The 14,748-nt window shown below is 48.8% G+C and overlaps 1 protein-coding gene across 3 annotated transcripts in view; it reads left to right on the forward strand.

Moving 5' to 3' along the window:
- FAM167A (family with sequence similarity 167 member A) overlaps nt 1–14,512 on the forward strand; it is a 62,068-nt gene extending 47,556 nt beyond the window's left edge. For all 3 annotated transcript variants that reach the window (XM_083178775.1, XM_083178773.1, XM_083178774.1), the window contains exons 2-3: nt 9,383–9,903; nt 13,888–14,512. In XM_083178775.1, coding sequence (XP_083034901.1) covers nt 9,538–9,903; nt 13,888–14,151 — 630 coding nt within the window. In that variant the 5' untranslated portion in view covers nt 9,383–9,537 and the 3' untranslated portion in view covers nt 14,152–14,512. The remainder of the gene's footprint in view (nt 1–9,382; nt 9,904–13,887) is intronic.
- The last annotated feature ends 236 nt before the right edge of the window (nt 14,513–14,748 follow it).

Genomic DNA, 14,748 nt, shown 5'->3' on the forward strand with positions numbered 1-14,748 from the left:
GAAAATGTTACGGTTTTTCGAATTTGCGTCGCGTCGCCATGTTCTGCGGCTTATAACTTTTTTATTTTTCCACCTACGGACCTGGGTGAGGGCTCATTTTTTGCGGGCTGAAGTGTACTTTTTAATTAATACCATTATGGGATATGGGCGACTTTCTGATCTCTTTTAGCTATTTTTTTTGGGGTAGGCGATGCGACCAAAAAGCGTAGTTTTGGCGTTGGGGATTATTTTCCGTTTACGCCTTTAACCGTGCGGGATAACTAATGTTATATTTTAATAGATCGGACTTTTAGGAACGCGGCGATACCAAATATGTTTATTTTTTTTATTATTTATTTATTTTTATTTGGGAAATGGGGAAAGGGGGGTGATTTGAACTTTTAATATTTTATTATTTTTTTTTTATTTTTAAACTTTATTTTTTTTTTTTTTTTACTTTTACTACAAGGCCCCCTAGTGTACTTGACCACTAGGGGGCGCGATCGCCTGTACTAGGTTCAGCCATAGAGCTCTATGTCTGAACGTAGTGATTTTTTTCACTTCCTATTACATCCTGCCTGAGGCAGGATGTAATAGGTATGAATACACGGACAGCACAGGGGTCTACATTAGACCCCTGGCTACCATGGCAACCGATCGGCACCCTCCGATCGCGCTGCGGGGGGCCCCGATCGGCGCCGGAGGGGGGCGCCCCCCCTCCGATCAGCTATTTAAGCACTGCGGGCGCTTTGCCCGCGGTGCTTAAAGGGTTAAACGGCCGCGATCGGCGAACTCGCCGCTCGTGGCCGTGAGAGCAGGGACATGGCTGTAATATACAGCCATTACCTGCTCTCTATCAAGCCAGCTCACTCCGTGAGCTGGCTTGATTCACCCCCAACCGACATATGACGTAAATGTACGTCATATGTCGGGAAGGGGTTAATCCTTTTCCGCTGTGAGGTAATAATGATAATTGCGCTCTCCTACTCCATTCTATGTGAATCAGTCAGCAAAGCAGTCACTGTAATAATAAGCGCTTGTATCTTAATTGACTATTTTTTATCTCTGTCACAACTGAAAGGTCCCCCGAAACTCCCTGACGTTCCTTTCTCCTTTGTGCGGAGATAATTCCCACAAGATGTGTACCGTCAGGACGAGACAGAGCGACTGCTACTCACTATGGCTCTGATAAAGGCCCCAGCTTTCCATTTGTACTGGGGAGAGAAGGAGACAATGGAGGGTCTTCCTCCTGTAACAGGTGTCAGCAGGCAGCTAAAACCTGATCAGCGAGACAGAGCTTTTTCTATGGGACTAAAGAGGCTGCATGTTAACCCTTCACAGCCCGAGCAATTATACTGTAGCTCCTGACAGATATAGCCCAGAGCCACCCGCCGATTTCTGTCCTCAGCTGCAACAACATTGCTGCCGCACAAGTAACTGTGCAAGAAAACTGCGCTGTAACCCGTAGCAACCATGCTTGCCATCTTTGTGTGCCTCTACTCCCTGAGGGAAAGACCAAGGGGCGTTATGCCGCCAACCAGTGGTGGGATTCAAATAAATTAACAACAGGTTCTATGTCCTAATGCCCATTGCACATAAAGCCGCACGCCGTAATGCCTATTACACATTGTGCTACACACCGCGATGCCAGTTACACATTTTGCCACACACCATGATGCCCATTACATATTTGAAACATGTGCCTCTTACCTACATGCTCATTGCTAGGGGGGTGTTGCTCGATGCCTGGGGCTTCATGCTGGATGCCAGGGGCTTCATGCTGGATGCCAAGGGGGCTTCATGCTCGTTGCCAAGGGGGAATACATACTGGTTGCCAGGGGCGTAACTAGAACTTGTTGGGCCCCATAGAAACTGCATACATAGTAACTGCAAACATAGGAGACTGCAGGGATGACTGCCACCATGGAGCGCTCAGCTAATAAAGAGGAGAGGAGCTGTAAGCAGCTGTGACAGCCGGGCAGAGAGCTGCGTGCTGCCCGGCTGTATACTGAACTGAAAGCAGGTCCGCGGCTATTTTGAATTCTCCCGCTGGACCGAGAGACAGTAGGAGCTCGTGGCCAGCAGCCAATAAGAAGCCCCCATTGCCGCTCCTTATTGGCTGCCGGACCGCGAGATCCTATTGGCTCGCGGTCCAGCAGCTGCAGTAGCATTCAAAATAGCCACGGACGGTGGCGGACCTGCTTTCAGTATACAGCCAGGCAGAACGCAGCTCTCTGCCCGGCTGTCACAGCTACTTCAAGAAGTTCAAGTACCTTGTCAGCGCCCCTTAGCCACCGGTTCTGCAGAACCATTCGTATATTAGGTATCGGTTCTGCAGAACCGGTGCGAACCGGTTGAATCCCACCTCTGCCGCCAACTGCAGGATCTGGGTGGGTGAGTCTCCTCAGAGTCCTTATTAGACTTTCCACTTTTCTGCAAAACCGGGCTCTCAGAATTGCTTCTAAAGCAAAAACCTTCCTAACTCCATGCTCGTCGCCTCTTTGTCACTCTTGTGTGGCCGGGCCCTTTAGAATGTAAGCACTCACGAGCAGGGCCCTCTCCCCTCATGTGGTTTGGCTTCTCTTACTTAAACTATTATCTACTCCAGCGGTTTTCAAACTGTGGGTCCTGACCCTAAAATGGGTCCCGACCAGGGTGTTATTGACCATAGACCTTACAGGGAAGGTTCCCGGTAGGCCGGAGCACCTGTGAGGCAACTCCTCAACCAATATCTCCCGCACAAACAACCTTTGCCGTTCCACCGAGCAGAGCACCAGACGCTTGAAATACTTAGCTAAGGCGGGCGCCCACCTGTACCCATTGTGACATCTGTTGCACCTACCTGTATCCATTGTGACATCTGTTAAAGGGACAACAGTTTGATGCCATCCATGCCAGGCCAGTTCTCGAGAATTTTCTAGGGCCACTTTAACTTCCCACTCTGCCCCTGGTCCCGGCCATCTCAGCATGGGGTCACGACTCCATGTTGCTGAGGGTCAGACTGATAACTTCTCTGATCTCTCCGTCAGTGATCCAAGCGGCAGCAGGAAAGCATGAGGAGGAAGGAGACAGATTTTATGGGGTGTGTCTGTGGATGGGGAGCACAGGGGAGTACACAGGATATGAAGAAGGACAGGGGAAAACTAATTCATTAAACACCCACTGCCACTCACTAGTCACCCTCTGCCAACCACTGCCTCCCTCTTCCATCCCCATCACCCTCTGTCATGCTTGCCGTCCTCCATTACCCACTGCCACCCTGTCACTGTCTGCCATTTCCTGTTACCCATTGCCATCCCATCCCCAACTTCCATCCCCCTGCCAACATATTCCTCCACCTGTCATCGCCCGTAATCATTTGCCTTTCTCCTGTGCCCACTACCATCCTTGTCACCCACTGCCTTTTCATAGTCTCCCCATGTCATCCTCTGCATCTACATGCAGGCGATGCCTCCAACTCTCTCTCACTGCCACCCTCTGCTTCTCCTTGCCACCCCCATCCACCTCTGCCAGCCTCCTCACCCATTTGCTTCCCCATGATACCCTTTGCCTCACCATCATCCTCTGCCTCCGTTTGCCTCTCCCTAGTAATCATCTGCCTCTCCTATGTCACCCATTGCCTCCCTCTGCTATCACCACTGTCACTCTCTACCACCCCCTGCCTCCCCCTGTCACCCACTGCCTCTCTCTAGTAACCCTTTGCCTCCCCCTGTTATCCAATGCCTCTGCCTAGTCACCTTCTGCCACCCTCTGCCTTTCCCCATCATTCATTGCCTCCCCAATCCCCTACTGCCACCTGCTGCCTCTCCATCACCATATTTCACTCACTGCCTCCATCCTGTCAGCCACTGCCTCCCTCTGCCATCGCCACTGTCACTCTCTACCATCCCCTACCTTCCCCTGTCACCCACTGCCTCTCTCTAGTAACCCTCTGCCTCCCCCTGTCATCCAATGCCTCTGCCTAGTTACCTTCTGCCACTCTCTGCCTCTCCCTATCATTCATTGCCTCCCCAATCTCCTACTGCCACCCGCTGCCTCTCCATTACCATATTTCACTCATTGCCTCCTCCCTGTCAGCCACTGCCTCCCTCTGCCATCGCCAGTGTCACTCTCTTCCACCCCCTGCCTTCCCCTGTCACTCACTGCCTCCTCCCTGTCAGCCACTGCCTCCCTCTGCCATCCCCCAGAGTCCCTGCCCTGTTTTTTAAGGTATCCGGACTCATGATAGACTGACTCTAGGTCAACTGTCATAAGGTCGACCACTATTGGCTGACAGTCAAAAGGTCGGCAGTCAAACGGTTAACAGTCAAATGGTCAACATGCTCAAAAGGTCAAGATGAAAAAGATCAACATGAGGTTTTTTAAAAAGGTGCCGACAGGCGGTATTTCATGCCCTACCATCGAATATGGCGTGGAGGGAGAATATAATCGTGTGCCGAGCGCAGCGAGCCATGCAAGGGGACGCGGTAACACCTAGACGGTGTCCAGGCCGACCGATGTCGACATAGACACTAAAAAAACAACAACATGAAAACTCAAGTCGACCCTTTTCATGTCGACCTTTTGACTATGTCGACCTTTTGACAGGCGAAATTTGACCCTGTCGACCTTTTTGCATTACCGGTCACTTCACAATGCCGTTATGTATGTACGGTCTGCTGAGCACACACGTGTGGCGAGCATTGTGCGCTAACTTGCTGGGGTCATGTAATAATTGTTATAGTCTGACGGGGTCCCAGAGCCAGATAGTTTGAGAACCCCGGATCTGCTCCATACTCCATATACCATGTACTTGTCCTGCAATGTTTCCTTGTTTTGCGCTTTTGTTTATGTACTTTGTCAGGCGCTGCGTAACCCTTGTGGCGCCATATAAATAAAGGATGATAATAATGAGAGATTGCTGTGACTCCCCAAAATTCAGCCAGAGTTTCCCGGACAGAAGTCAAGTGTAAGAGTGTTTCTGAAAGAGATATTATTGATTTGGGGGTGATTGGATTTCTGTGATTGTTAATGAACTTGGGGACAGGAGATAACCGAGTGTTATACTTGCCTTATGGTACATTGCAAGTTGTACAAACTATAACATGGATCAGTCAGTGAAAGGAAGGGCAGTGGTAGCTGTAGGTGAGCAGATAGATGTGCCCGGAATTGAAGTCCATTTCAGCGCATAAATGATTCATGTTTGCAAATTCTGGATGATTTTGGATGAGATTCAGCTGCTAAGAAACAGCCGGCGTACAATCAGATGAATTACTGTCACACAAAGAGCATTCCGCACTCGCCATCTGATCGCCATTACCTGCTAGAAGTATCCACTTGCACACCACTTCTTCCTTCTGCCGCATGAAAGGGGAAACTTCTCTGCGTCTAATGTGAATCCTGATTCCTACACGGCTGGCAAAGCCATTTCCCTGACACGGCCGCCAGCATTGTTGTCTGTGCTGCCCGGTGACTGCACTGTACACATGTTAGAATATTTATCCTCATTAATACTGCACAGAATAACTTTTCACGCATATGGAATTATAACTTAGAATTTTTATTTATTAAGATTTGTCTTGTTTCCTGTTTGCAATGTCAGTTGTCTGTTTCAGTGTGGCAAATATTTTTTATAATTGTGATGTCCCTCATTTGTAATTGTGATGTCACCACAATTTGTGGAAGTGGACAGTAATCTATAGGAGACATTTATTATTGCTTCTGTGGCAGGCCTACACCTTTGAAAAGAAGCAGTCCTGCATAACTCTAAAGGTGGACATACACACGCAGATTTATCTTCAGATCTGGCTGGTTGGAACAAAAACATGGTTATGGATGAGAGGAAATGACAGTTGACTATTTGCTTGAAAATGCTGGAAAACTGACAAACTGTCACTCATCCATAACCATGTTTTTGTTCCAACCAGCCTGAAGATAAATCTTACTAGTGTATGGGCACCTTAACACTGGCACTGCCAGGTTTACCCTGCTTAGCAGTGTTACTGTGCACAGAGATGGTGGAGGGATTACTACTGGGCACACATTTTATGGTGCGGGCCTGGTTGACCTTTGGGCACCACTACGAGCGGCACTACAGTAGTGATACCTGCCACAGGGCACTATTCCAGGTAGTAGTACATATCACATCCCAGCAGAAGCAGCAGGGGTCTTCAGCGGGTGGACACACCATTAGGCCTTGCCCCCATGATTTAAATCCTGCAAATCATGGGTCTTTGCGGAGGGGGTGTGGCTATATGATGGCATTTAAGGCCCCCTCCCCCCATTAGCAAATACCCACGATTCCCGGCTTAACTGTATATTCTGTACGCTACAGTAAGGGGCTGATTGGGTGGCACTTTATCTCTTTCCACTTTTTCTCTCACCAAGCTTTGATACTTCTGGCCCAATAACAGTTATTGTTCCTGCCGTGAGATGCGAGTCCTGACGTGATCAGATCGCATCGGGACTCGCATCTCACGGCATGCTAGAGGGGCACAATTTAGACTATATAGTGCAGATCTGCACTATATAGTCTTGCCTGCCCTGTCTATCTGGCTGCCGATATGTGCTCACATGGGAGCGCGCATCGGCAGCGCATCAGGTTCGGAAGCCAAATCTTACCATGTGTACACACCATAACAGGTATCTCGAATATTGGGACATACTTTCTCCATACCTCCCAACATTTCACCATCTTCCAGCAGGACCCCTGTGCGAGGCTCATCCACGTGCTCCCAGAAAGGGGTGTGGCCTCATGGAATGGGGTGTGGTTTCATTGCAATGTCACAATCACAAGGCAATGTCCCCATTTTTTTCACTGTTGGGGGTGTGGCCAGTGCTCTGACAGCTGCTGGCCTTTCCCCCTGTTCCCCTTACTTTGTGCATAAACCATGTGTGCACAGGCATACCACCAATGGGTACCTGTCTGAACCAAGATGCCATCTATTAGAAATTTGGATCCAAAATGGACCCTGTATTTGACAGAATACAATATAAATATGACGGATGTGACATTAGAGAGCGTACAGTCCTTAGACATTCCCCTGTAGTATGTGGTACATAGATCCCACAGTCTCTCCCTACATCAATGCTTTGTATAATAGCGACGCCGACAATGGCTCGGGAATAAACCGTACATTTACTTTGCTTTGATTTTTTTTTGCATTCACTGATCTGAGCAAACATACCGCAGGAGTGATCTTGTGTTCTGTGACTTTACCTATGGCTGTCACGCACAGCACAAAGGCGGCACAGAGCCATATTGTCCTCTCTCTGGATTAGTGATCTTGTACCGCACGGCAGGAAGTCATTTTGCCTGTGAGGTAAACGAGGAGGTGGAGCAGCTGGAATGCATTGAAGCTACCTGCACCTGAGCTCGTAATGTCAGAGACTATAGTAAAGATTTATAGCCGGTCGGCATGCCTACTCTAGTACCACGCACCAGGCAACACGTGCCCGGTGCCTTTTATTTTATAGCGTGTAAAGCAGCGATGAGTGGATAATGACATTGGTTTTTCATGGTTTTTCATGGAACCAGAATAATTACTTCATTTTTATCCTTTATCTTCGATGGCACAAGCCAAACGCTCCGCAAGCTGGGTATTGTGGCGTCATTCAGAGTCCAATCGGAGGGCTCCCTTAGTGGCCATTTTGTCGTAGACCATGCTGAATGACCAGTTTGCTGTATCAGGCCTATATACTCTTCAATTTATATTTTGAGAAACCAATTGTAAAGCTCAGCGAAATAACTGGTATTAACAATAATAATAATAAGTAATTACTTTTTATATAATATTATTTGTCACAGATGTTAAATTTGCTCATCTCTTTTAACGACTCCCTATATACTACTTTATAATAGGGGTGCACACAGGCTCCTGGCTCCAGGATAGGATAGCACACCCTGCACCTGTGCATTATACTTACCTCTCTGGAGTCCGGTGCTGCAGAAAATGAGAAGATTTTACCAAATATGTTGCAGCTGCACTGGTGAGAGGGTATACTGGCATATTGGCTGTACCGGGGCATCCTCCCCTCTTACGCCAACCCTACTAGTGGGCTATTTAGGAAAAATACCAGGATGTCTACAATTGACCTGTGTTGGTGCCCTCTAGTGGAAGCTTTGATACTTACCTCGATTGGAGGTTTGACCTGCGACACGGGCAGCCTCCCGGCAGCGGAGAATAGAGCCGCATGGTATATCTCAGAGTCAGCGGAATCTCTCATCATGGGCGCAAAAAGCGATTTTTACCATACAAGGCATAAAATACGCCACGTAAGCTGGCCTAGTAGTCTCTGCATCAGCCCCTGTATGCTGAGGGTGTATACACATCATAAGTCTGACGTCACATTGAGTAAACAGGACTAAACAAGTCATATATATATAAAGTGTTGCAGAATAACTGGCTGAGTTAATCATTACCACAGAAGCAGTTATTAAATGGTACATTTTCCACTCAAGCTATGAAAAGCAAAAGGACCTGCAGTCAGCGAATAGCTTACCCTCCGACATGACCCATTCCATTACCTACAAGTGCACCACTCCTGGACTTCCCTGCCCAGGGCAGTGACTGCAGCACAGTCCAAAGTTCAAATAGTGCAGCCGCACCAACTGCCAATAAGTCCCAGCCAATGATGTGTGGCAGGGGTTGGGGTGGCAGTTGGTTGCATCTCCTCTATTTGAATTTATGCACTGTGCTGCAGCCCCGCCTCAGCCATGGCCAGTGGATTTTGTATTTAATGAAACGCGTCGCGATTGCCGATGGTGGTCCCAGTGATTTACAGTCAGTGCGCGTCTATGGACGGTAACAGTGGGTGGCCAGTCAAACGCAGGCACGTTGCAATTGTTCCACGGGTGTGCCGCAGTCAGCGACTGTCGGAGTATGCAGTTGCAATGCCCCGGTGATTAATTCTTATGGACGTTGGACGGTGTGCCTCACAGCACTGGGGTCATGGGTCCCATACCCACCATGGCTCTAACTGTGCCGAGTTTGTATATTCTCCCTGTGCTTGCGTGGGTTTCCTCCGGGTACTCCGGTGTCCTCCCACAATCCAAATATATACTGGTAGGCTAATTGGCTCCCAACAAAAATTAACCCTAGAAAGTCTGTGTGTGCGTGTGTATATGTGGTAGGGGATATAGATTGTAAGCTCCACTGGGGCAGGGACTGATGTGAATGAAAAACATGCAAATAGGCAAAACCATGCTGCACTGCAGGTGGGGTAGATGTAACAGGCACAGAGAGAATTAGATTGGGTGAGTGTCTCAAATCCAAATTGCAGTGTAAAAATAAAGCTGTCTAACCTATCTGTGGACTACATGCAAAAGCAGCCAGTATTTACCCTGCACAGAGACATTATGAATGTATTCGCCCCACTCGCATTGCATGTCCTAATTACATCGCTTGATATTTCGTTATTCCAGATGCTGCAATCAGACGGATAAATAAGCACAAACCAATGCACAGCCAGGAAAAGCACCTATACAGAATACGTCCCAGCGGACGAGCGCGGGCCATGATCCGAGCCGTGTGACCCATTTACTCCACCCCAACCATTTACTTGTGAGTCACGGTCGCCATGTCGATACCAAAGATAGAGATCGAGGAGGCAGAAGAGGAAGCAGAAGACGGCTCCGTCCTGCCCCCAGACGACCACCTGCGGAACTTGAAGGCCCTCACGGAGAAGTTGAGGCTGCAGACTCGGAGGCCGTCCTACCTGGAGTGGCGGGCAAAGCTCGAGGACCAGCCCTGGAAGAGCCCCAGCGTGGAACAAGAGGTGGAGGAGAGTGAGCACCAGGCTGAGAAGGAGGCATGCCCACCAATGCTGGAGGTGGAACTGGTCCAGAAAAGTATAACGGACGCAAAAGAGAACAGTCACCCGTCTGGGAAGATCCACGGCTTCGATAGCATTGACGCCGCTCTGGCCTGGCTCAGGAAGGAGCTGGTAAGTGGTTCCTCTTCCCCGGTTACTGATGACTGATGCAGAAAATCTGCTCCGTGCGCATTATTCCATTGATTTTTCATTGTTCCAAGGAGGAAGCAGATGCATTAACTGCAGAGGGTATTAGGTTCTTATTGTGGTTAATGCAGTGTCACTGAAATATCAGTTTACATTGTACATATTCCGGTGTATTGATCCGCACAATGAACTTTAGAACCCGTCTCTACAGCTCCACATGGAGATAATCTCCGGTCACCTTGAATTTCGTAAATAACACATTTTCCGATGTACAGCTCATGGTTTTTTCCCTTGAAAAAAATGCCAGTTTGGGGCAAGAGCTATGTATAGATTGTCACATCGCCGCCATTCTTACTGGGTGACCGCCACACTTATTTAACAATATAAACAGTGAAGCGCACAACAGAATATTAATTGACACGGTGGCAATATGGGGATTATTCTGGTTCTCTCCTTCTGGCAAATTCCTTCTTAGATGTAACATGCGCAGAGAGAATTAGATTTGGGTGAGTTATTTTGTTTCCGTGCAGGGTAAATACTGGCTGCTTTATTTCTACACTGCAATATAGATCTGACTTTGAAGTAAAACCCCACCCAAATCTAACTCTCTCTGCACAAGTAACATCTACCCCACCTGCAGTGCACATGATTTTGTCCATCTAAGAAGGATTTTGTCAGAAAGAGTGAACCAGAATAACCCCCTATATTCTTTAGTGCTTTATAGACTCATGATAGGTTCAGGGGATTTACTTTAACCAGCGAAAGACGATAAACCTCAGGGATCACTTTACCTTACGCATCGCATTCGGTCAACACAGTGAAATAGTCTGAGCACTATTGATCGACAGGCCATAAGTCGACGCATGTTACATCTGCCCCATCTGCAGCGCAGCATGGTTTTGTTCATCTGCGGGCAGGTGTGAATCAGGCGTAATGACCGGACAACGCGTTAGTAGCTTATTAAACAAAGCTGGAGACGGTGACAACTTTATTACGGCGCCACGTTGTTAATGGCCCTCGTTTCATTCCTTTATTAATTATGTAGATCATAAACAACATTAGTAAATCAGGTCCGCTGAGAGCGTATATTTCCTGCTCGCCGTTCCATGCTGGGAGTAATCCCAAGGTGCTATTAATAATGCAAACAAGGGAGAAACGACTTTGGAGACCATTAACATAATTAGCAATGGAAGGACGCGGCTCATTAGAGAGTGACCAGGGGTTACGCTGTGTAACGAGCTGCTTGTTTACTAGGGACAATTATATCGGTGTCACTAAGTGACAAAACCAATATTAACGCAGTGTAGTAATTGGCTGGAAACACCGGGGGCCCAGCTTCCCTCACGGTGGAGGTTATTCTTGTTGACCCGCAAAGCTGCAAAATTCGCAGCTTTAGGGGTCATGTAAACGGCGGGAGCATGACCGTACCGCTCCCCCCCTTGCACGCCGCGCAGGTGCAAAATTATTCGATGGTTACTGACCATCGAATGATTTCTACAGCGCTCGCAGATCTCAGGCACCTCTCTGGTGTCTGAGATCTGCGGGTCCCTGTACAGGAAGTGGGCGGGCAGCTGTCATCCGATGACGTCAACTGCCCGCACCCGGGTCAGTGGCGCATTTCCATGCCCAGCGTTGCCGCCGCACCCCTCCCCCCCTCCGCCTGCACTGCTGTGTGCAAGTGGCTGGCGAGTAGTTAACTTGCCACATGCACAAGCCCTGAAACTGCGATCACAGCCGACATAATCTGACCACACTTATACCACGTTCAGGCTAGCCTGAACAATCCAGCAGCTTTTACGTGGCATTTAAATGGCAGGTGATTTTGCTGGGTGCAGCCTGACACCCCCCACACACCCCCACCACCCATTCTCCCTGCCAAGCAAATTATCTGTCAAGCATTTGGACACTGGTCTTTTTCTAGTGTGAACGGGGCAACCAGTGTTGACATTGCTTAGTCGACATTGACATTCCTGGGTTGACATGGACACATCTTAGTATACTGCGTCCACTTGCCATACTTCGGGCACGGTGCCTCGCTGCACTCGGTACATTATTATGATCTTACTTTGTGCCCACTTGGATGGACATTTTTTTTGGTACTTATGTAATATCTGGGCGCCCGATTTTTTGATCGCATCGCATCACATGCAATATAGTGGCATACAATTCATGCGATGCGATTTTTCATTGTAAAGACCCGATTTTTAATTGTATAGTCACCCATGGGTGATTTCATACCCCCACTATCCAACTACGCATGGAGTTGATTTTATATAGTGTGGCGAGCGCAGCGAGCCCCGCAAGGGGACGCAGAATACATGTAAAGTTATGCGCGTCCGCTCGCCACACTTCGGGCACGGTGGCTCGCTGCGTTCGCCACACTGTATAACATCAACTCCATGCGTAGTTGGATAGTGGGGTACGAAATCACCCATGGGTGACTGTACAATGAAAAATCGGGTCTTTACAATGAAAAATCGCATCGCATGCCTTAAGTAGTGGCATGCAATAAAAAAATCGGGCACCCAGATAATACATAAGTACCATTTCATTTTTTTTTAAATCATGAAAAAAGCATTATGACCTATTTCCATGTCAACCTTTTTCCATGTTGATTTCATTGTGTAGACATTTTCATCATAATACATGTCGACCATTTTCACGTGTCGACCATCTGCCTAGGCACTGCCAACTAATGACTGGATAGCGTAGAACAGAGGGGCGTGGTTTGGGTAGATATAGGGTGCGAATGCCCTGTGGGTACTGTTGGCAGGTACATCCTGTATTATCCGCGCTGCGTTACTAATTGTACCCAGAGACCAGTCTCTCTCCCTCCGAATAAAGGGACCATTCTGCAGCTGCACCACGCGGACTCACGCCTTGGCACTGACCAGCAGACATTTCTTGTACTGACTGGCATCCAGCACAGCGGAGACGCCCCGCGGCTTTGTGGTCCCAGCATCTGAGGTAAGAGAACCGGTGTGATCCAAGAAGGGCCTGTCACAGCACAGGACATCTCAGCCCTAGAACAAAGGCCCTGAATGGCACATCTTCTGTCCCAGCGGGAAATGTCTTTGGGCACTGGCCAATGTGAGGATTTATATTCTCATTTGGAAACGCCACCCACGGAAGATTTGCCCTTTAAGATAAAACAGTTTATGGCGTTCTCAGATTGTAAAGACGGTGTGTGATGTGCCATGGGAACATTCCCCCCGTGGGTTGCTGAGGATTGTGAGTTGGTTCTGCCGCACTCCAGGGTCGATTCGGACTTGTTCACACAGGTCTGAATTTGCGCCCATCCCAGATGGTGGCGGTCTACGCAAATGCGATAATGCGCATACACAAACCTCTGCAACGAGCGGCCATTGTCGACCTAATGATTGTGTCAAACATTCAACATTGTCAACCTTAGGCCTGTGGACCTGGACAGAATAACACACAGTAAACACAATACACAAACATGTCAGCCGCCTGTCTCTCACAATACAGGGTTATATGGGGACAGTGACAGACACAGAAGAAGGAAAGTGAGGATTGTGGTGAAAATGGCAGTTGGTGGGTTAACCATCGATGGTGTAGGGCATTAATGTCATGAAACCATCATCAGGGAACCATGCAGGAATTGCACACATTGATGGGCATCCTTGCAGTGGGCGGGACAATCGGGGAAGGGTGTGGCTTAATGAGGCCAATGGGTGGTGCTAAGCTCCATGCCCTATGTGCCCCACAGCCATCAATGGCAGAGAACCATCAGATCTCTGTCATAGATGGCAAAACGTTGTTGGTCGATGGCCAGCCCTAGACTGTGGTAGATGCACAACAGGACAACACAGGGGTCTATTTAATAAGCATTGTAGAGAGATAAAGTGGTGAGAGGTAAAGTACCGACCAATCAGCTGTTGACCTGTAACGTGGATGTTTTATAATGCGCTATGCCCACAATTCATTGCTCTCCATGTTGTATTCCAGACGGAGATGCGCCTTCAGGACCAGCAGTTGGCCCGGCAGCTGATGAGGCTCCGCAGCGACATCAACAAGCTGAAGATCGAGCAGACGTGCCACCTGCACCGGCGCATGCTCAACGACGCCACCTATGAACTGGAGGAGAGGGACGAGCTCTCCGACCTCCTCTGTGACTTCCCCATGATGTCATCGTTTGGCCTTTCCACGCCCCTCAAACTTATCGGGGTTACTAAAATGAACATCAACTCTAGGAGGTTTTCCCTGTGCTAGAACATTCCGCGGCATTCAGGGATTCCGGAGCAGAAACTCTCATACGTAACGGCGGTATTCCGCTGCCTTAGAATAACACCAGCTGGTCACGTTCCTCGAGCTGCTTATGTTGTCGTTAAGGTCTTTCTTCCATGGCTTTTGCCTTCATATCTCACATGGGATGCAGTTCAAATCCCGGCGGTCGGAATCCCGGCGTTCAAAATCCTGACGCCGGAATCCCGACCGCCGAAATCCCAACACTTTCTCCCTCCGTGGGTGTCCAGGACACCCATAGAGCGAGAATAAATAAGTGTGCCGAGCGTAGCGGGCACCGGTCCCGCTGCTTGGCAAGCGAAGTGAGCCCGCAAGGGGGGGGGGGGGGGGGGGGCGATCCACGTCTCCCCCTTGTCGGGATTTCGGCGGTCGGGATTCCGGCATCGAGATTTTGAACACCGGGATTCCGACCGGCGGGATTTTATATCAATCCCTCTCACATATGTGGTTGATGCAACAGATCAAGTGGAGTAAGACCATACCCTCCAACATGACCCATTCCATTAGGTACAAAATGCTCTGTTTCTGGACTTCCCTCCCAGTGGCAGTTACAGAGGTGGGACT

The sequence above is a fragment of the Crinia signifera genome, chromosome 3, assembly GCF_055691185.1.
Source record: "Crinia signifera chromosome 3, ASM5569118v1, whole genome shotgun sequence".
Taxonomy (NCBI): domain Eukaryota; kingdom Metazoa; phylum Chordata; class Amphibia; order Anura; family Myobatrachidae; genus Crinia; species Crinia signifera.